Genomic DNA, 21,926 nt, shown 5'->3' on the forward strand with positions numbered 1-21,926 from the left:
AAACAACAGTAACAAGGCTCCAAAGAAGAAATAAAAGAAATAGAGTATTAAGGGGTTCCATTTATATACAAGAATCATTTCCCCTGCGTATTCAGCTGCTTATGTCTTTCAGACAACACGTACAAGCTCTTTAACAGCACTCCTAGCACTAGTTGCGCTGAAACATAACACAGGATAAAGAGATCAGAGCCCAGCTGGATCCTATTTTCTATATAAATTTCTAGTCAACTGGGGATGATCCACTGGGAAGAAATACACTTTTTTTCCAAAGATCTAATCACATCTGAGGCTCCATTTCTTACATCTCTTAAAGGGCAATATCAAAACCTTAGCAGGAAATCATTTGAATGCCTGGCAAATGAAATGAGCCACTAGATACTGTTTTTTTTCTGTCCTTTTTTGGATAGGTGATAAAATACAATGCACACAAGTGTATCAGGAAATATATCAAAAGTTTGGCTTAATTTCACCCCGATGTAAGCAATTTTCTTATTTCTTCTTACATCTGAATTAGACAAGTCATTCCCGAGAACTTAAGCCATCCCACTCCCTGAATATAAACTGCTATATATAACTTAATTTGGGTAGTTTTCATTTACTGTTAATTAATAATTTCTTAAAAATACATATATTTGCTACTTTACCACGAGCTCTTATGTAGACTCCTTAAAATGTGCTGCAGGGTTTTCTACAGGATCATCTCCATCTTTCAACTATCATGTTATGAATATAATGAAATACCAAATAGACATCTTTTTACGTGACAGAAGGTCTGTTGCCACTTAAGTCAACAGAAGTATCCCCAGCCTCGAATGGGGAGAAAAAACTCTTCTATGTTACTACGTAATAACACTACATTGATAAATATTTTCTAGAACAAAGAACTAGTGGTTTAACGTGATCTAGATCACACGGTTTAGAATCATAGAATCAAAGAATCGTGAGGGTTGGAAAGGACCTTAAGATCATCCAGTTACAACCCCCCTGCCATGGGCAGGGACACCTTACGCTAAATCATATCACCCAAGGCCTCCTCCAACCTGCTCTTGAACACTGCCAGGGATGGAGCATTCACAACCTCCCTGGGCAACCCATTCCAGTGCCTCACCACCCTCACAGGAAAGAATTTCCTCCTTATAGCCAATCTAAACTTCCCCTGTTTAAGTTTTAACCCGTTACCCCTTGTCCTGTCACTACAGTCCCTAATGAAGAGTCCCTCTCCAGCATCCCTATAGGCCCCCTTCAGATACTGGAAAGATGCTATGAGGTCTCCACGCAGCCTTCTCTTCTCCAGGCTGAACAGCCCCAACTTCCTCAGCCTGTCTTCATACAGGAGGTGCTCCAGTCCCCTGATCATCCTCGTGGCCTCCTCTGGACTTGTTCCAACAGTTCCATGTCCTTTTTATGTTAAGGACACCAGAACTGCACACAATGCTCCAGGTGAGGTCTCAGGAGAGCAGAGTAGAGGGGCAGGATCACCTCCTTCAACCTGCTGGTCATGCTCCTTTTGATGCAGCCCGGGATACGGTTGGCTTTCTGGGCTGCAAGCCCACACTGAAGCCGGCTCATGTTCATTTTCTCATCAACCAACACCCCCAAGTCCTTCTCCACAGGGCTGCTCTGAATCTCTTCTCTGCCCCACCTGTAGCTGTGCCTGGGATTGCCCCGACCCAGGTGTAGGACCTTGCACTTGGCATGGTTAAACCTCATGAGGTTGGCATCAGCCCACCTCACAAGTGTGTCAAGGTCCCTCTGGATGGCATTCCTTCCCTCCAGGGCATCAACCGAACCACACAGCTTGGTGTCATCGGCAAACTTGCTGAGGGCGCACTCAATCCCACTGTCCGTGTCAGCGACAAAGATGTTGAACAAGACCGGTCCCAACACCCATCCCTGAGGGACACCACTCGTTACTGGTCTCCAGCTGGACACTGAGCCATTGACCACAAATCTTTGTGTGCGGCCATCCAGCCAGTTCTTTATCCACCGAGTGGTCCATCCATCAAATTGATGTCTCTCCAATTTAGAGACAAGGATGTCGTGTGGGACAGTGTCAAATGCTTTGCACAAGTCCAGGTAGATGACATCAACTGCTCTACCCCTGTCCATCAGGTTTCTCACATCATTGTAAGGAAATGTAAGGGAAATCACTTCTGAAAAAGTGATTTTGTCCATTTCTGTATCTGTAAGCTATCATTAGATATCTACCAGTTGATTCTCTTAGATACCAGTCATGAACTGGTATATACCAACGCATCAGTGTACCATCACAAATTCAGCAATACAAAAGGGCACAAAAGCGATAAACACCTCTTCGTGCAGAAACGGCAACGTGCTGGTACATTTGTGGGGAGAAGTATGGGAGACTTTTAAGGAAAAGCTATTTATAAACGCATTTTTGGATCAATGAAATGCTGCTTTATTTGGAAACTGCACTGCAAGTGATTTGCCATTCTTGTTAATAATGGGACACAATTAGCATCATCCTCTCGACCTGCTAAAAACCTGCAAACATCAAATACCAGAACTTATAAAAATGTCTTGCTTTAATTATGTATTTTGCCTTTTTCAAACCAGTCACGACTAAGCTCAAGAGACACTCAGCTGACACAGTGTAAGTGAAATCCCTGAGGGAAAGCCCTGTGCCGTCGGGCTGGCACCAGCCACTTGGCAGAGCATCACAGCTTCATCTTGGAAAATGCACATGGGTGTCTGTGGCATTTTCCTGGAGGAAATGGCACTTACAGTGTGCTTAATGAATATGCGAATATGTTAAATTTATGGGAAGAGATAGTCCTTATAACTGTTTATCGCAATGAAGAGCACAAAGTGCCTACTGATTTATTTTCACTTCACATAAGACACGGAAGCTTCTCGGAGGCTGTAGGTGTCCTAGTTACCACTGACAGTACAGGAAAATCATCACAGCAGCCATTTCAGCAAAACTCAAAATAGCAGTAATGTCCGAAACTCTGCCTAGCCCCAAATCCCCTTCAACACTGAAAAACACGTCAACAGCCCTCAGTAAACGCTGTCCTGCACCCAGTCCCCACTTTGTCCAATGCAAATAAACACACAAGATACGTCTATTTTGTTCCACAGACCTTCCCAGCAGAGCAGCATTCCCTTTTACTCATGATCACAGCATTTAATTCAACGTAACTTAAGCTCTTCTGGTTCCAGGTAAGTCATAAAGCTAAGCAGTCGTCCACTTTTTATCAGCTTCTACATAGAATACAAGGTCCATTCGAATTACTAAAACCACAGTGACACTTTGTGCAAACCTTTGTTCAGATTTTACTCCCAAAATGTGGATTAGATATGGAGAATTTAAGAGAAAAAAACACTGAAATGTAAAAAAAACACATGCTGAAAGTTTAGGGATGTGTGTGGACATTTATATGTAAATAAAATGCAGTGCTTCATGCAAGTCACAGTGGAGCTTTCTTACTTTCTCACCTCTTCTCTCAAGTCAGAGCTGCCAGCTGGACTGTATCTGCCACAAGGCAAGTACATTCTCTCTCTAGGAGAGAGTGAGACCATTTCATATTACAGCCAATATACCCTAAACTGGGAGCCCAGCCAAGAGAAGATCAAGAAAGCTGGGGACATACAAAACCTAAGAGACAGTGGGGAGAGCATTTTCAAGTGATGTTTTTGGCTTTCAGACAGTATTATTGACCATATGAATTTTTCTGAGGAACAACAATATTTCTTATGGAAAAGGTAAATCAACTTTAGGAAACAAAACAGTGGTGGTGGGGGGATATCTTCTGTTAATTTTTACCAGTCATTCTTATTGCTCATATTTCTGAAGGAAAATATTGCTTAAACAAGTAACTGGGTTACTTCATTCCCTGCTCTTTGTTTTGACTTTGCTTGCCTCTTTGTTAAACCTGCTGAAGGCATTGCATGCCTGAAAGGCAACCTGCTTTTTCCAGCTGTTTCAGATGATCCAATAAAAGATATTACCTCCCCCTGCAAAACTTGCCTCTCATGGAATATTATTTCATTATAGCGCCCTGTGATCTAATCTGCTACAACTGTCACAAACTATATAAATAAGAAGTATCATGATTTCCTTTTTGAAACGAGCTCTGTCACTTTACCCCCATTCTGAGCAAAAAGAGCTTTAAATAAAGAAAAGGAGGAAGAACAAGAACATTCCTGAGCTGCAGAAATGTGGGTTATAATGTCAGTGAAACCAAATACAGGCTGCGCCCTCCCCATCAGCTGCTGCATTTCACACCAAAGCGCCATTTATTGCCATCACAACACACTCTACCCCACGTACCACAATGGGCAAGGCTGCAATCCCATTCACAGTTTGGAAAGTCATTTCCAGCCTATAAATTCCCTGCTACAATTTGTCCTCACAGTGCTTTGGTTAATACTGAGATAACCGAGTCATTTGTCTCGTTAAGAAATGCCACATTTGGCACGTAGAAACTGCCATTTCCAATTTCACTCAAAATTCAAATGCACCAGCAATAATTTACCTTGCAGAGTCTTAAATTTTATAGAGTATTTAAGGCATTTCTGCCTCGACACCTTTGGAAATTCCAAGGCCTAAGAAATACAAATTACTTGGGTTGCATTACAATTAATTAAATGACTGACACTCACAAAATGATGCTTTTATATTAAAAACTGGATTGAACTGGCAGTCTGACTCCATTCCCATTAGGAACTTCCCCCACATCTCTGTTCTGCACAGGGGTAACCACTCTTTTGAAGCATTGGACCATAAGGTTCATAGTCCTGTGCAGAGCTGTGATTAGCACATAGTTTCATGCATAGTTTAAGTTTGTACAGAATATCATATTATATCACAGAATTGTTTGGGTAGGATGGGAATTTAAAGCTCATCCAGCTCCAACCCCCTGCTATGGGCAGGGACACCTTCCACTAGAGCAGGTTGCTCCAAGCCCCATTCAACCTGGCCTTGAGCACTGCCAGGGATGGGGCAGCCACAACTGTAGCCATAAACATTTTAAACTAAACTTTTCTATTCTGTTTATAGCAGATACAAAAAATACCTGTTGTGACAAGCTGTGGAAGCCTGCTCTTGGCCCACTGTCATGACATGATTCTGACGTTTGGTTTGGTTTCTTTATCTGAAGGAAGAAATAACACTTTTGCAGCAGTCACATGCCCTTTTTTTTTGCCAAAGAAATCCAATTTCTACAGTTGACAACTATTTAGTTGGTGGGTGGCACATTTTTATTATCAGTATTTATGATTTAATGGGACAGGTCTCCAGGGGAGGACTGGGGCAGAGCTGTGGCTGCAAGACTGGCTATATTTCCTTATGGTGAAACCCAAATTCTCCAGCTAGGTGGATCAGAGAGACAACACATATACAAAAGTCAAAGGACTGGATGAAGCAACAGAAAGGTGTGTTTGCCACATGAATGCAAAGCTCAGTTGCAAGGGGCTGTAGGGAATTATTGCTACAATTGGGGTGTAGGATCCGCTTTGCATGGACAAGCCCAGCACTGATTTTAATGTATCTTGGAACAGAAAGAGATTTTGGAACAAAGAGTTGCTATTTCAAGGAAGCCTGGAGTTTGGGGTGAGGACAAGCAGCTGGCAAAAAGTGGGGTAAAAATGGAATGAAGGAGAGAAATAACACATAAAGGAGATAGGACATCCTATCAACACTAATATGACAGCAATAAGGAGCTAGAGAGTATTTTCTGTTGAAATACATGGAAAATGTCATTTGACCATGGTATTTGATCATGATGACATTTGCAACGCTGTGGGAGTTTTAATTAACTCCCACACTTAACTGCTGAGCACTAAACAAATTCTGGGCCCCTCTTCCTTCTCAACCAAGCTCAGACAAGGCATCTGTAGAAATAAGCAGACAGGTAGGAGAGACCAAGGAATAAGGAGCAATGCAAGTCACCATCATATGTAGTCTTCTGACTAGCCCAGCAACCACCACTGCTGGTGGTCTTTATGGCAAAAGATAGCTACACCTTAGATCTTACCACAGCTCAAATCAGTGATGGGACCCAAATACTTCTATATTTAAAATGAATGTTAGAAGTGGAGAAGGTGCAGAAAGCAAAGAGCCAGATAAATGCAAGATCTCAGAACGTGAACTTAGTACAACAGATCAACCAAATAGAAGGTTCAAAGTCACCATGCTCAGCTTATGCAAGTATCTGCACACACTGAGGCAACAACCAAAATGCACATGCATTTTCCAGTCATGGTCTTTGCCTGGAAATGAAGGAGGAAAGGGAAAAGATGAAAACCAGGAAAACCCACTCAATTACGACATTATCGCAGATTTGAGCTTCATTTTCACAAACAGCCTGGAAAGAGAACGTAGACATCAACAGGTTGAAGCTGAAAAATCTCCAATCAATTTCCACCCCAAGTTTTGGGTTTTGTTTGTGTTAACTTCTGTATAGAAATTATTCTAAGAAATTCCAAAGCATCATGCGAGCGTTGGGAGTACATAAAGACAACTGCCCCTCTGAGCACAAAAGTTTATAAATATCAATTCCTATGGAAGTTTTTTGTTCTTTTTTTGATGGTCCAAGTTTGAAATACATTTTCCTAATTAACGACAACAATTTCTCAATCTGTTAGAAAAGGATCCTCAAACAAAACCTTTCAAATCTACTTTTAAGATATTTTAACTAGTAATTGTTATTTAAACTGTGGTAGCTCATAATTCCACGTCTTCAGTGTGTCTGCTTTTTTCTTCTGAGCATAAGGGAGAAGTTTTAATGAACTGGGATCAAAACAAGGTGACGTTCAGTAGGAATTCTTCAGCAAAACTTGAGTGGCATCTAGGGGAGTCCACTACCGCCCCCAGGGAAGTGCTGGCATTTCAGTGTGAACTCTCTCATTTCTCTAGGAACTATTACACATCTGAGCTTGTTAAAGGTGCACAAAGAAACTGGAAAGTCCAGCCAGACTTTGTATATTCACTGCTTGAAGCAGCTGTGTGTACCTCTACAACCTACCACAAGAATGGGGCTTCCCTAAGCATCCCTAGCAAAGATTAACAGAAAAATGGTAAAACTCACACAACCCCAGAACAGCAAATCCAGCATATAAATAGCAATTACAAATCCAGAAATTACTCTGGCAGTCCAATCAAATACATGCTCCAGAGCTTTTCTTTATTGTGACTCTATTTTCAAAGTAGGGAGTAGCCTTTTGCCTTTTTTCACTGCACTCATTCAGAATCATAGAATCATTGGAAAGGATCTTAAGATCATCCAGTTCCACCCCGCCTGCCATGGGCAGGGACACCTCACACTAAACCATGTCACCCAAGGCTCTGTCCAACCTGGCCTTGAACACTGCCAGGGATGGAGCATTCACAACTTCCTTGGGCAACCCATTCCAGTGCCTCACCAGCCTTACAGTAAAGAACTTCTTCCTTATATCCCATCAGCTGCTACATGTTAATGTGCTCCACAGGTTTCATTCCCATAGTTCATAAGGGCGCTTAAAACATCTGAGGCACTGCAAGGAATCCTTCAACCTTGTATTTTTGGATCAGTTTTTAAGTACAGAAACATCCACATATCCTGTGCATATTATATCCAAGGATAAGTTACGTCATTCAGACATGTCATTTTCTATAATCATTGCATGAACAAAAAGAGCCTAGGATACGCAAAAGGCGGACATTTACAAACAACAGAATGCATGAAGAAAGGTCTTTGGAGTAGAAGAAAAATTCCTTCCAGACAACTTTTTCACCTAAAAATCTTTTTCTTTTCCCATGCAAAACTCATTAACTATTCAAATCAGAGTTGTCTCAAGACATGCTGGGTTTGGTACTAAGCCAGTTGGAGGTCAACTAATGAAAAACATTGAGGTCTGGAGCCAAAAATTCAGGTCTGTTCACCTTCAGCATTAATGCTTTAATCAGAGGAAAAGGGCTTTCAGCATTGAGCCAGAAAACTAAATCTGCTCTCCTTCTTTTTCTCCATTCCCTTAATCCTGTCTGTTATTGAACTTGCTTGCAGTCATAAGTAGAATAATTAATGAACATTAATGGCAATAAAGAATAAATCTAGCACCCTTTATGGCACATTTTGGCTAACCATATTGTTAAAGCATTTTAAACCTCCCAGTAATGTAATAATATTACTCTTCTTGCTAATGACAAATTTTATAGAAAGCAACAGAATTAAACCTTTCTAGCACTCATATGTTCCTCAGAATTGTAAGTAGGATTCACTGATAATATAAGAATTGGTACTCGTAAGATCTAACAGAGGAAAATAACCTCTATTGCATCTCTGCCTTATGCTTCCAAAACCACACATTGATTTTGCTGGAACAAGCAACAGTACCACGTCATTAACACCTCTACACCCTGCCAGGAATCTCATGGAATAACTAAACACAACAAAATGCATGTTACTATGGAATGAAAAAGGCCCAAATCAAACAAAGCTTGAAGTAACAGCAGGAGACTTGACCAACTGTTCACCACTGATGACTAGATATTTTTAGAGAAACCCAGTAGCAGTTATAGTGATCCTGGGACAACCTTGTCATATCCTGCAGGCAAACTTTGTAGCCTTATTATTCCTTCTTGTCATCGGCTTCACACACTCCTCCAGTCTGAATCAAAATATCTAAGGCTATTGTAGATACTGACTGAATAATCCACCACTTCAATATGTCTATACCTGTCCCTGGGGTAACTGAAAATGAAATATAACTTCTTTGCTAGCTCCTGACCTTGCTGATAAATCCCAGCTAAGCACAGCAATGTACAGCAAACCTTAGGATGCTTCAGGCACTCTCTAAACTAGGAGCTGCAAGGGTTTAACAAGATCACATAGATACTCCTGAACCATCTGACAAACCCTCCCAGGCAAGCAAGTTCAGGTCATTCTTCCTTCAGAGCCACTCAAAAGCTATGTTTATTTTCTTCTGGTGAGCATGCAAAAAATCCTTAGTCAGCCTCCAAAATCCCAAACAACTGCCTTAAAACTGCTTAAAAATAGAAATCTGGGGTGTGTATTCTTTTTCTGTCTCAGGTTTTAGTCCATAGGGAGATAAACAAGAGCCATGCTTTCACATATTTCTGGAAAAAATATTGTTTTTAACTGAAAAAAAAAAGTTTTGTTTTATTTCCTGAAATTTCCTGCTCCAAATCTGGACCTTCCAAAAAAAGGACTATGACAATATCTGACAAAAATTCACATCATACCACATCAGATTCAAAATAAGGTAGTCAGTACCCAACTGACCTAATGAACCTGTATATTCTCATCTCTAAAAGGAAGAATTAAGCAAAAATATATATATTTCCTGACAAGGCCTAGATTTTACTAGGGTCATGCACAGTGGTACCCCATGATCTGTCCTGAACCTAGCTGGAGAGTTCCAGCACACATCGACACATCCTGCTGCCATGACATTCAGTAACCTATAGGACAGGAGTCTTAGATTCAACCAGTGGTATTAAAATGCTCTTATGGCATCCCCACAATCAATACCATGCTGCTTAGAAGCGTGGTCAAGCCTTGCAAATGTCTCTAGAATCATACACACCTGCACAAGAGGAGGATGTCACTACAAGATCACAACTACTGTAGAGTGCAGAACAGCAGCAGTGTTTTAAACACGGCCCCACACCAATTTGTACCAGCAGCACACTTGCAACACAACAGCAATGTTTTATTGCCTTAAGGCAATGCAGTTCACCTTAACACCTCTAAGTGCTGTGTATTTATTTTCCACAAAAACATGCTGCACGGCCTCAGCAGTCTGTTAGCTCGGCATCATCAATATCACTTTCTGTCTCGCACCCTGATGTTTGTCTGGTGAATGAGACACATTGTCTTGATACACTGCCATGGATTTTTTTACTGCTGTGAAGTGTTTGGACACAAGGCATGGCCCATGGCTTCTCTTTTTCCCCTCTGGAGGTGCCAGACGACATGTCAGCTTTAAAACTAAAGCAGTACTTGAGCCAGCAGCAAAGACAGGGGAAGCATAAGGCTGACGGATGACAACACTGATGACAAACTAGATAATAAGGGGGACAGCAAAAGTTTTTGAAAAACCCTTTTGTAAATACTAAGCCAACAATTTGTTCAAAGCTGAGGAAGAAATAGGTGAGCACAGAGATACGAGAGAAGCAGAATGAAACAAAGGTGTTCAGAGGGCAGGCGAGTAACAAGATCAGCTTATCAGCTAACCCATGGATCTCACAGGTCTAAGCAATGCACAAGCCATTACAGAGACTTCAATGATACTGTAGGGTTTAAAGTGGCCATCCACCAGCTCAGCTGCAATAACTGTCAAAGACACGCTGACTTAGCTCTGAGCCAGAGGGTAACCCAACCTGCAGAACTTCACCTCTGCCATTACCACAGACTAGCTACTGAAAAGCCATCATACCTTGGGTGTCTTCATCCTGGCAGTCTAACTGAGCTGTGCCCTACAGCCATAGGTTTCACCTTTGTAGTATGATGAAACAATTGCATTAACAGTAAAAGCCACCACAATTCCACAACATTTTGTGGAATAGATGCTATTCCACAAAAACAGACACTGACTTAAGTAGCAAAAGAATAGTGTCCTGGCTTTGGCTGGGACGGAGTTAATTTTCTTCCTAGTAGCTGATGCAGTGCTGTGTTTTGGCTTTAGTCTGAGAACAATGCTGACAACACACCGATGTTTTAGTTCTTGCTCAGCAGCACTTACTGCAATAAAGGGCTTTTCAGTCTCTCATGCTCTGTCAGTGAGGAGCATGAGAAGCTGGGAGGGAGCAGAGACAGGACACCTGACCCAAACTAGCTATAGGGGTATTCCATACCACAGCACATCATGTCCAGTATAGAAAATGGGGGGAGTTACCCAGAAGGCACCAATCGGTGCTCAGGCTGGGCTGGGTATCAGTTGGCGGGTGGTGAGCAATGTATTGGGCATCACTTGTCTCTCTTCGTTTTTATTCCTCCTTTTTTTCCTGTTATAATTGTTGTTATCATTATTGTTATTATTATTATTGTTTTATTTTATTTCAATTATTAAGCTGTTCTTATCTTAACCCCTGGGCTTTACCTTTTTTCTGATTCTCTTCCCCATCCCACTGGAGAAGCAGGGTGGGAAATGAGTGAGCAGCTCTGTGGTACTTAGTTGCTAGCTGGAGTTAAAACATGACAGCAACTACATTATCACAAACCCATTTTTTAGGGAGATCTATAATAGCTATTCCACTATTCACAATAACTAGTACACATGGCAAAATACGGAAAAATAACATTAGGAAACTCTATATGGGTAAAATCACAACTAAATGTCAATTAACTAAACTACCTCTGACTTAGTGATGTATTGTAACTAGACCTTCTGTACAATGAATGAAGAGAAAAAGCCATGCTTAGGGCCTGGCTTGTCTCATAAACAGGTCAGAGGTCTACAAAAGGAGCCATGAGAAGTATTTCATGTGAAAGGATCTGCTACACTGGCATCAGAAGGCACATTACAGCAACACCAGTGCCTGTATGTCTGTTTTCTGTGGTGAACATGAAAACTTAGCACAATACAGTTATTAACACCAGCATAACACAGATGAGAAATGAAAGAGCTCAGATTTATATTGGGAATTTACCTAATGGAAGAGAATGTTATGCCTTTATTCAAATCTGCTTTTGAGGAGGACAGGTTCTGAGCCCGTCTAAGCTGAGACAGTACCACTTTGATTTCAGTAGAGCAAGAAATGTTCTGGATTACCGTTTGGTTTGCAAAGGTCTCACAGCTACTGTTTCTGAGGTTTCTTCCTCTCTTCCTTATTTTTTCTGTCTTATTATTTTCATTATTCAAATCATTGCTTTAAAAAGCAATTAATTGCATTGCCTGAAAATCTACTAAGTATGTGCTCCTATGAAAAAAATTACCTCTGGAGTGACTGCCTTTTACAGGAGCCACCTCTTACAGCTTCTTCCATTGGCTACCTGAAATGATAAGCACTGGGATATGGGCAATAAAAGACTTTGTAATAACAGCAACTTGTCATCGGGAGCTGACCATCCTATTACCCCTATCTTTTCTCTTGACATGCAGTTGCTTTCCCAACCTACAAAACACAGACACTAAGGCCACGAGGCATTCTATTAAATTTTCAATACTTAAGACTTGGTGTCAGGGACTTGACCTGAAACACAACTCATAGAATTGGTTTGCCAGCAACGTGCATTCGCCCTCAAGACCTACAGTTAATGGCAGGAAATTGCTCCTTCACCACATCTCCCAGGTGCAGGCAGCAGAAGCTGAAAGGGAAAAATGACTCTAACCGGCTCTTCTCTTCATTGCACAGCATATCTGTGCTACTCCTGCATCCTTTCAATTTAGGCTTGTAATTGAGTTCTCTGAAATAAGCTGTTAACTCTCTTCGGTGTCAGGCATAAACTGTCAGGAATGGAAAAATGTGATACACAAGAGAATTTGAATAAATAGGATAAAGGCTGAGAGAACAGGTCTTGAGAGGAGCTCAAATAGCAGTATTTCACATAAAAACTCCTCCAGCCCAATATCCTGTGTGCAGAAGCAGTCATTAGAGCATGCTTAAGAAAGATAATAAGGACAGTGGCAAATATAATAATCCTTCCTCAAGCAGTCAGCAGATTAGAGACCATGAATTGTCACAGGGCTGAAGGGGCTGAGTGAGAACAGGGCTCCAGATGTGGCATAAAGGGTCGGGTAAACTGCCTGCTTCCTGACTGCATGTCTGAGCCAGGGAGAGATAGCCCTGCTTTACAAAACTCATACAACAAATGGCCTCTGTAATGTGATGATATCTTGAACCTCATACAGTCCCATCTAGGCAAACCTGGCTCTCAATGGGGAATACAAATACTGAGTTGGGAGCATAACATTTAAATGCTAATAGAGAGCAATTCACACCACAGAGGCAATCAGAAAACTTCAAAGATGCAACTGCTTTTGGAAAACTCATTTAGGCAGTACTTCTCCACCCCATTTTTCCCAATAGCCTACTGTCCTTTCCCAGGTAGGAATGATGCTTACAACAAAAGAGCAATCATACTGGGGCAGTATGATTAGCCTCATAATCTGCCTTTGTCTGGCCAACATCCTATACTTAAAACATGAACAGAAAGTCAGGGTGATTGTGAAGCATATGTGCATATGGCACTGTCCGCCCAACCTCTGCCTATTAAAGTTTCAGTGACTTCCACTGCCAAATATGCAGCCAGACCAAAAAGTTCAACAGATATTCACGGACTTATTTTCCCTGAATTGGTCTAATCCCTTTTAGGGCAACAAACTCATCTGACTCAGTTCCACAAACACACAAGCTGATACAAATTAACATGGAAAACAATTCTTCATAAGAAAGGAACAAGACGGTGTTGTACATTTGTCGTCCTTACAAGGGAATGCTATGCTAAGCAAGGAGAAAGTCAGCTGCCAAAGAATAATGACAACTATCACTGGAGTATACAACTGTCACAGGGAGTAGCAAATCACCACTCTTCTCTGCGGGGAATCCTGGCTTATACCCCTTGCCTGGAGGGCATTCAAAGAGCAAGGGAAGATCATGGAAGAACATGAAAGCAACCTGCAATCTCAGTGTTCCACAGGCGTGAATTAACCTGGCAGCTATCCCAACTGCTGGCATCAAAATCCCTTTATCTGGGAGCTGCACATTTCAGCCTTTCTGCAGACACTACTATGCACAGAGGCACTGCACTGCACAGGGCAGCAGGCTACATGGAAATAGGGAGAAGACGCAGAAATGGAGGAACACTGAAAATTATGGCATTGCAATCATAAGATCTGTTAGTAGTTGGAAATACATGTTATCTGAAGAAACATACATTTGAATAAAGCAGGGGTTGCGCCAAGAATGTAATAAAACAACTCTGGGAGAGCAAGCATGAACGATCTCTAGTGAGAATACACCACAACTAAAGTACAATCGTGCTGAAGCCAGAAAGGGGTAACAGTTCAAGTAAAGGTATTTGTCTCTGAAAAGGAATCGGTTTTCTACATACCTGTCCAGTCTCCTACTACTTTAAGGTGGACCCCAAACGTTGCTTTGGTATCTGTAGGGCACTAAAAATATTAAATAGATTAAGGACCACTTCTGAGTAACAATAAAATAACAAAACACATTCAAAGTACAGTTGTTAAGACAGAACCTGGTGTAAGTATGCCAGTCCTGAGCAGCCATACTGGTGCATGGCTGTATATATATACACTTCAGAAAACAAGCGTAGCACCAGTGTAGTTCATGAAGCCAAGCATGGATAGTCTCCACTCAAGTCTTGACCTTTTCTTCTGGTCTCAGAGGAGTTTAGGATGGGCTTATGATTCAGAGCAGTCACTTCACTGAGCATTACTCAGCAATGATACTGCGGATACAAGAGTACAGTAATACTCCCTCTACTACTGACACGTAATTCAAAATTAGGCCTCATCACTCTTAAATCAAGGTATTTAAGAGATTTCTGGTTCCTGAATGTCAGGGCACATGGTTTCGAGCCATCATTCTCTCATTCTGCACCTATGCCCTTGACTCAGGGCTACTTACTTGTGATTATCAACACAGGAATGATATTATTTACAGTCTTATCCACACCACAGTATCTAAAAACCTCCAGTCAAGCCATATCAAAGGTCTAAGGAGTCCCACCAGTTCTGTTCCCTGTTAGCTATAGGAAGATTTCAAATGCACTGTCTGGACAGCTTCTGCAGGTACATCAAGTGATTTCACATATAAACAGGACAAGCAACTATTCCTCAAGGGAAGATTTTTCACTTTCTTTTTATAAACCAACACCACTGTTTTCTTGTTGACAGAAAGTACTACTATTGAGTTTTGACACCTTTCTTAGAAACTGTATTGACTGATCCAAGGTCCATCATGAATCCAACACCCAACAGATGACACTCCTGCCTTTTTTGTTCTACTGATACAAATACGAATTCTCAGAAGAGGGCTTAAATTCAAGGAACTCACCTATATTAGAAATAAAAGGGGCCCACAGAGTGAATCCAAGCACCAAATAAGCAATCATCCATCAGTTCTTGGCTCTGTTCTGGACCATTGCCATTAGTATTCCCAACATAATCTGTTGTGGAATATGAAACCACTGGCCTCAGGGCTGAGGCTCAGTTCCTATCATTTCTTTACTTAGCAGCAAACACAGATAAAAGGTTATTATTCTCTACATCTTGGCCAACTTCTAATGGGGAATGCAATGTCCCAACAAGGTGCTCCATTTTCCTTAAAGGGAAGAGCATTCTTGTTAAGAGTACTGATTACTAGATAGACTCATAATTAATTCCTTGTCAAGTGTTCCTATAAAAATTTGGTACAAAAACTTTTCTCAGAATTATTTCACCAAGTCTTAGCCTTCAAATAAAATGGCATCAAGGGAGGGATGCAAGCAAACCTCACACAATGAAGCCATTATTTGTTGTGGCTTGTTGCAATGTCTTCCAATAAAGATATCAAGACAATTCTCCAGACAGAAGTATGTAACCAGCCTCTCAGCTAGAAACTTGCAGACTGGCTGCAAAAAGATCTGTTCTCCTGGGGCTTTCTCTAATAGCCTTTAGCTGAGTTCATCTTTCAAGCTGGGCTGTCCCAGGGCTCTCTGTTTTACAGGAGGTCGAGTGATTTTCTTAGTCCAATTACGCACAGTCCCAGTTCAGCATATCTTCTATAAAACTGTTTTATAACCCTCCTTCCATTAAAGTTAAAGGCAGAATACTCCTGGTCTCCAGCCAGAACAGGTTCAAATCTGTTATCTTTTACACTACCCTTGTGACTATCTCCTTTCTGCACGATTCTGGAAAAAAATCCAATAAAAGTAGATTTATTTATTTATTTCTAGACTTAGGAAGCCTATTTTGATACTTATAATTGGGTATGAGAGTTCTGGAAAAATCTTACTGCACAGCTAAATCTTACCAGAAGAAATACACTCATCATCTATGCTACATGGAGTGAATTTCCTGTGTCCGAGAGGAAGAAAGACTGTAGATGGTCCAGCAAAGGGCCACCAAGATGATGAGAGGATTGGAGAACCTGACATGCAAAGAGAAGTCAATAAGGGAATGTGCTTGTGTAACTCACAGAACAGAAGGCTCAAGGAAGATCACTGTTTTCTGATACCTAGAAAATAGCTATAGGAAAGATGAAGGTGCTCTCACCATCATCCACTGTGACAGGAGAAAAGACCAGGAGCATAAGTTGCTTCAGGGGAAATTCCATCTGGACATAAGAAAAACATTCCTCACTATGGAATAGGTAACCAGATGGCTAATTCAGCTTCATAGGTCCCTACATAACCTAATCTAGAGCCCTTACACCAAAGGCTGAACCAGATGACCCCCAGAGGCCTCTTCTGATTTAAGACTTTCCTATGGACCTGTAATTTGAACTTTGAAAATTGTATGCATGTTTTTACTGCACAGAACACTTATTTTACCTCTTTCATCTCTGCAAACACAATTACAAGTCTCAAAATTGTGGGGTTTAGGTTGTTTTTCAGACTATTAGAGAAAATATTCCAGAAGCTGAAGAAAACATTCAAAGACAGTTTTACAGAAATTTAACTATGAAATTTCCCCATGTTACTGACAGACCATTGGGCACTTGTAATGAAAATATCCTCTTATATATTTAACCTTCTTCATGAAATCACAGAATCATAGGACAGCTGAGACTAGAAAGCACCTCTGGAGACTGGCTACTTCAATTCTCCTGCTCAATCAGGGTCTGTTGTGCTTTGAATGTCTCCAAGGATGAAGAGTCCACAGACTCTCTGGGTACCCTCACAGAAGAAAGTAGGGTTTTTCTATGTTCAGATGGAACCTCCTGTACTTCAGTTTGTGTTGTTTTGTCACTGGGCACCCCTGAGTCTGGCTCTGTTTCCTTCAATCTTGCATCAGTTCCAGCTCTCTCAGCCTCTCTTCATATGAGATGCTCCAGTATCTTACTCATCTTCCTAGCCCTTTCTGCTCCAATACATCTAGATTTCTCTTGCACTGGGGAGCCCAGAAAGGGACACAGAGCTCCAGATATATCTCACCAGTTCTGAGATACTCCCTTGACTTGCTGGCAATGCTCTGTCTATTACATCCCAGGAGGCTATGGGCCTTTTTTGCTGCAAGGGCACATTGCTGGCTCAAGGTCAGCTTTGTGTCCACCAGGACAGCTGAGCAGCTTTCACCCAGTCAGTTCCCATCACTAGTACCTGGGGTTATTCCTTATCAGGTGCAGGTTTGGCAATTCCCTTTCACAACCTTTATGAAGTTACCGTCAGCCCAGTTTTCAGCATCCCAAAGTCCCTCAAATGTCAGCACAACCACAACCACATAGTGTAACATCCACTCTTCCACGTTCTGTATCATTTGCAAACCAGTGTCAATCCCTGCGGTACACCACTGCTGCCTGGCCGCCAGTTGGACTCTGCCACAGATCACAACCCTTTAAGCTCAGCAGTTTTCCATCTAACTCCCAGCATTCATCAACTCCACACTTCATCAATTTCTCTAGGAGGATTTTATGAGAAACAGTGTCAAAAATCTTGTGAATAATGATACTTTTGGCTGTTTTATGTATCTAAGTCTCTGATCACCTTATTTACTTTCAATTTGCCATATCTCATCTTTGAAACACTGCACAGCTAAACGCTGCTTCAAGATCTGTATTACAGTCATCTCATACACACATTAAACTGACATCTACTTATGTTCTATGAATATGAGCACAAGCTGAAGCACCCTCTTAAATTGGAAATCAAGAGAATAAGCACATGAGCCTTGTTAAAATAGTTCTTAAAATGTCTTCTGGCAAATAGTGCTTGGATTTTCCTCTGCTCCTTTTAATCTGGGAGCCCTAACAGACAATCCAGTGACTATCAACTCTACTGTGGTGGCAGCTGCAAGAAGCCTGGTACAATGACCAAGAGGAATTTGCAAAGATTAGCCAATATTGAGGAAAAAACAGCCTAAAACCCAAACAATTTCTTTTTCCCTAAATAAATGTTTTCCATACAGGTAAATCACTAACTTGGATAGTCTGTAATGAGAGGAGACATTAGACATCGTTAAACAAAAAGGTCACAACAGGTAAGTTTTTCAGTAGCTCATTCTGCATTTTGAGGAGTTAAATGAACCCCATCTGCCACACTCATTTGATTAAACTGCTATGGTACACAAACTAACTGTGGCAGATGTGCAATTATATGAAGCTATGTTAATCTCATTCTGACCTCAAGCTATCTATACCTTGAAAAAGTGAAAGCTTTTTCAGGTGGGAACGTCTATGTTAATCAGGTTATCCGCCTGTATTTGGCCATCCTCCAAAACCATCTGAAAACCAAAGGAATTCTCGTAAGTTTAATAAAGCTGTGCAGATTTACACCTCTGGAGAAACCAAACTATGTTCTTAGCATTGGAAAGTTGGTAGATTTCCTCAGAGCTGTTAATCACATGTCAGCAAGTTCACAGTGCCTATTCTTACTTTATTTCTGTATGTATTTTCACATTCAAAGCAGTGACAATACTATTTTAAATGCAGATAAACTGATAGAATTCAGATTAGAATCATAGAACAGTTAGGGTTGGAAAGGACCTTAAGATCATTCAGTACCAACCCCCCTGCCATGGGCAGGGACACCTCACACCCAAGGCTCTGTCCAGCCTGGCCTTGAACACCACCAGGGATGAAGCATTTAACACTTCCCTGGGCAACCCATTCCAGTGCTTCACCACCCTCACAGTAAAGAACTTCTTCCTTATATCCAATCTAAACTTCCTCTCTTTAAGCTTTAACCCGTTACCTATCACTAACACTGTCCTATCACTACAGTCCCTAATGAAGAGTCCCTCCCCAGCACCCTTACAGGCCCCCTTCAGATATATAGATTATTCTATATCCTGACAAAAAAAAAAACACCTTTCCATGTATTTTTTTTTCCCTTTTATTCCAAACTAACTTGAAATACAAATGCAAATTATCCCATAGGTAACTTGCAACAATCCCTGCAGAACTTTATGCTTATAAACCACAAAATTACCCTCAGCAGGAGCTGCAGCTTTACTATTGACCTCTATGTTAACATTAAATATAGGTTTTTCAAATAATCTTAATAAGTTAATTACTGTTTAATGCACGACTAGATTAATACATACTTGAAATGTATTTTATTTATCAGTTTTACAATGTGAACATGATCTCAGCTGTCCTCTATGCTTTGCTTTTAGACAAAGCGAATGAACTGACTACTGCTGGATCATAGCTGTAACACTTTACACCCACTTTATATTGGTATAAAGATCAACTGGAGGCAATGAGCAATGGAGAAATCTGTGCATATGAGAGCATAACATACAGTAAATGAAAACTATGTTATTGGTGTCTATGTTTCCAGCTTAGAATACCCTGAATATTTAACATCTCTGGTACCTACTCCCAGCCAAGAATCCTTCCCAGAAAAGGAAACAGGGCAAACCTTACTGAAATAACTTTAATTGCATTACATACTATTGAAATATTGTATACCACTCTTTCTAGACCTGAAGGTGAAGGGAGTTGGGGTCAGTCAACAGAAAACTAGCAAGAAAATAGTTAATTTCTGAAAATTTCCAGTCTTCTGTACATCTCTACCATAAGAATTATGAAGACTCTTTAGAGAGCTCTTAGGTTTTGATTACAGCACTGTCACAGAAGTGCTGAGGTGTTCACCAGTATAACACAGCAGAATACGTATTGTCTGGAAAAAGGAGATGAAAGGGATGCCCAAGTTAATGTACCACCACATGGCTCTGCAAATACAGCTCCTTCCAAGTTCCTGTGGACATACTGCTCTCAAGCTGATGCACCACAATAAGCACCAACTGTGTCTGGTGCTGTAGTTGGGCACTGAATTGCATCCAAAGTTATAAAGATCTGTGCCAGAGTTGTAAAAACAAAGTGAAACCTCATCTTTGATTCTGGGAACTAAAAAGCTATTGCAGAGTGTTTAAATAAAGGGAAACTCCTTCAAACTAATCTTTTACTTTGGGGGAAAAAGCCTTGATATGATCCTAATATGGAACTGCAGATACCCTGGCAGGGATTCTAAACATTGTGGAGTCCCTGCCCTGTTTCCATGCCTCTGCCTGCCTGCCAGTGTGAACCAACTGCACCACAAACCCCGTTTCATCAGCCCATCCTTGCTCCAGACTTGGATGAACCATTACACAGATCAAGAAAAACACATTAAAGACTTAGCATGTTTGGGAAAGAGGCAGAATTAAGGGGGGAGAGGAGAACTAAAAACAACGTACTTTCCTTCCCATAAAGGGGAAAAAAAAGAAACAAGAAATTTTTTTCAGCCTTTTCAGCTAATAAAATGTGAACCTCTGGAGCTCAGTGAGCTGTAGCTTGTCTGTTTTCACATAGAACTGATATAAACATTCCTAAAATGATTCATCCTGCCACTAGGAAATGAAGAGGAGTGATGACAAACACAGTCATGCTTTATAAAGGTAGCCAAAAAAATAGTAGCTAGACTCCAGTCTGATTCATAGGAGGTGAACTCTGTCACACCGGGTTACCCTTGTTTTAAACTAATGAATCCCATAAGTAGCAGACTTCAGAGGGAAAAACAAAAGGTTTATCTGAGGAGTTACTCTTTTAAACCCATCTCTGCCCCAAAAGCTGGGAGATTCTCTAAAAGGACTCTATTTTTCTGTGTTGTGTTATTCTACAGATTGGATTTTGTCTAAAAGCTTTCCCTGTTAGAGACTTGGCCTTACAGCTCTCCTGATTTAACTGGCAGACATCAGCAGACATCATAACATCTCTGAATGTGGGGAAATCCTAACCATGGAACATAATTTAAGTATCAAAGGGTGTCTGGATAATCAAGCTGAGACCATCATGCCTTGAATACCCGTTGCTTTAGCCTGAGCCCTCCCATTGCACATCTGACTCCTTCCAAGCAGCCCAGCTGCAGAAACACATCCTGAACACCTTTTGCTTTCAATTCCCTTGTAGTCCTTGCTGTAGAAACCCAAACACCTGCAGTTTAGATAGTAGAAAAACCACACCAGAACATTGTGGGATGCTCAAGACGCACCACTGATCAGCTGCGGCGGCAAGAAGGATCGTTCTGGTCATCTGGGGTCTAACTTCTTCTGTAACATAAACCACAAACCCACACCCACCAGCTCCTGTGAGCCTGTAGTTCAGCCTTCACTACTTCACTCCTTGCAGCCTCAGTTGTTAAATTACTCTCAGTGTTCAAAACAATCTTTTATTTGATTATGTCTCAATCCATGAGCATTTGTTCCTTGGTTTCACTCTTGCGCCACAAGAAAACATGAATCTTTACTGTAATAGATGCCTTAGGACTGTAAGAGACCAACAGTTGTAAAATACATAGTGTTGTATTAAAAAAATACACACTGTTGAATAAATAATATGCAATTACTTCATTAATAATTTTCTAGTAAATCTGTAATAGCCCAACTGCTACTCTATTGCTGCTACAGATACTCTTCTACAGACTAGTCAGTATTTCTTTGCCTCTGCAGCTCAACTAAGGTAAAAAAGCTTGCTGACTACCCTTTCACCCCAGCACACACATTGCACTTCACAGGCTCATGGTGGAAGGAAGCCACAAGGGTCATCAAGTCCAACTCCCTGTAACAGTAAAAATGTTTCAATCCCAGCAGTATTCAGCCCATATAGTTTCTGCGTTTCAAGTTGCTAGCTAGTGGAGAAAACAAGCCACAACCTTATGGGATGCTCAGGATACAAGGCTTTGCTCCTGAAGGAGCGGAAGGCAGCAGAGCAATGTCCCTGCACAAGGCTGCCTCTCCAAGTCCTCCAAGGATATAGAATCATAGAATCATAGAATAGTTAGGGTTGGAAAGGACCTTAAGATCATCTAGTTCCA

At 41.1% G+C, this 21,926-nt stretch overlaps 1 protein-coding gene across 2 annotated transcripts in view; it reads right to left on the reverse strand.

The window, feature by feature from the left end:
- Positions 1–21,926, reverse strand: part of NOX4 (NADPH oxidase 4) — a 109,164-nt gene that overhangs the window by 47,726 nt on the left and 39,512 nt on the right. For both annotated transcript variants that reach the window (XM_062639279.1, XM_062639281.1), the window contains one exon: positions 14,019–14,079. In XM_062639279.1, the coding sequence (XP_062495263.1) occupies positions 14,019–14,079 (61 nt within the window). The remainder of the gene's footprint in view (positions 1–14,018; positions 14,080–21,926) is intronic.

This window comes from Pezoporus occidentalis, unplaced genomic scaffold (genome assembly GCF_034315485.1).
Source record: "Pezoporus occidentalis ecotype Australia unplaced genomic scaffold, CSIRO_AGI_Poc_V1 ctg6, whole genome shotgun sequence".
NCBI classification, from domain to species: domain Eukaryota; kingdom Metazoa; phylum Chordata; class Aves; order Psittaciformes; family Psittacidae; genus Pezoporus; species Pezoporus occidentalis.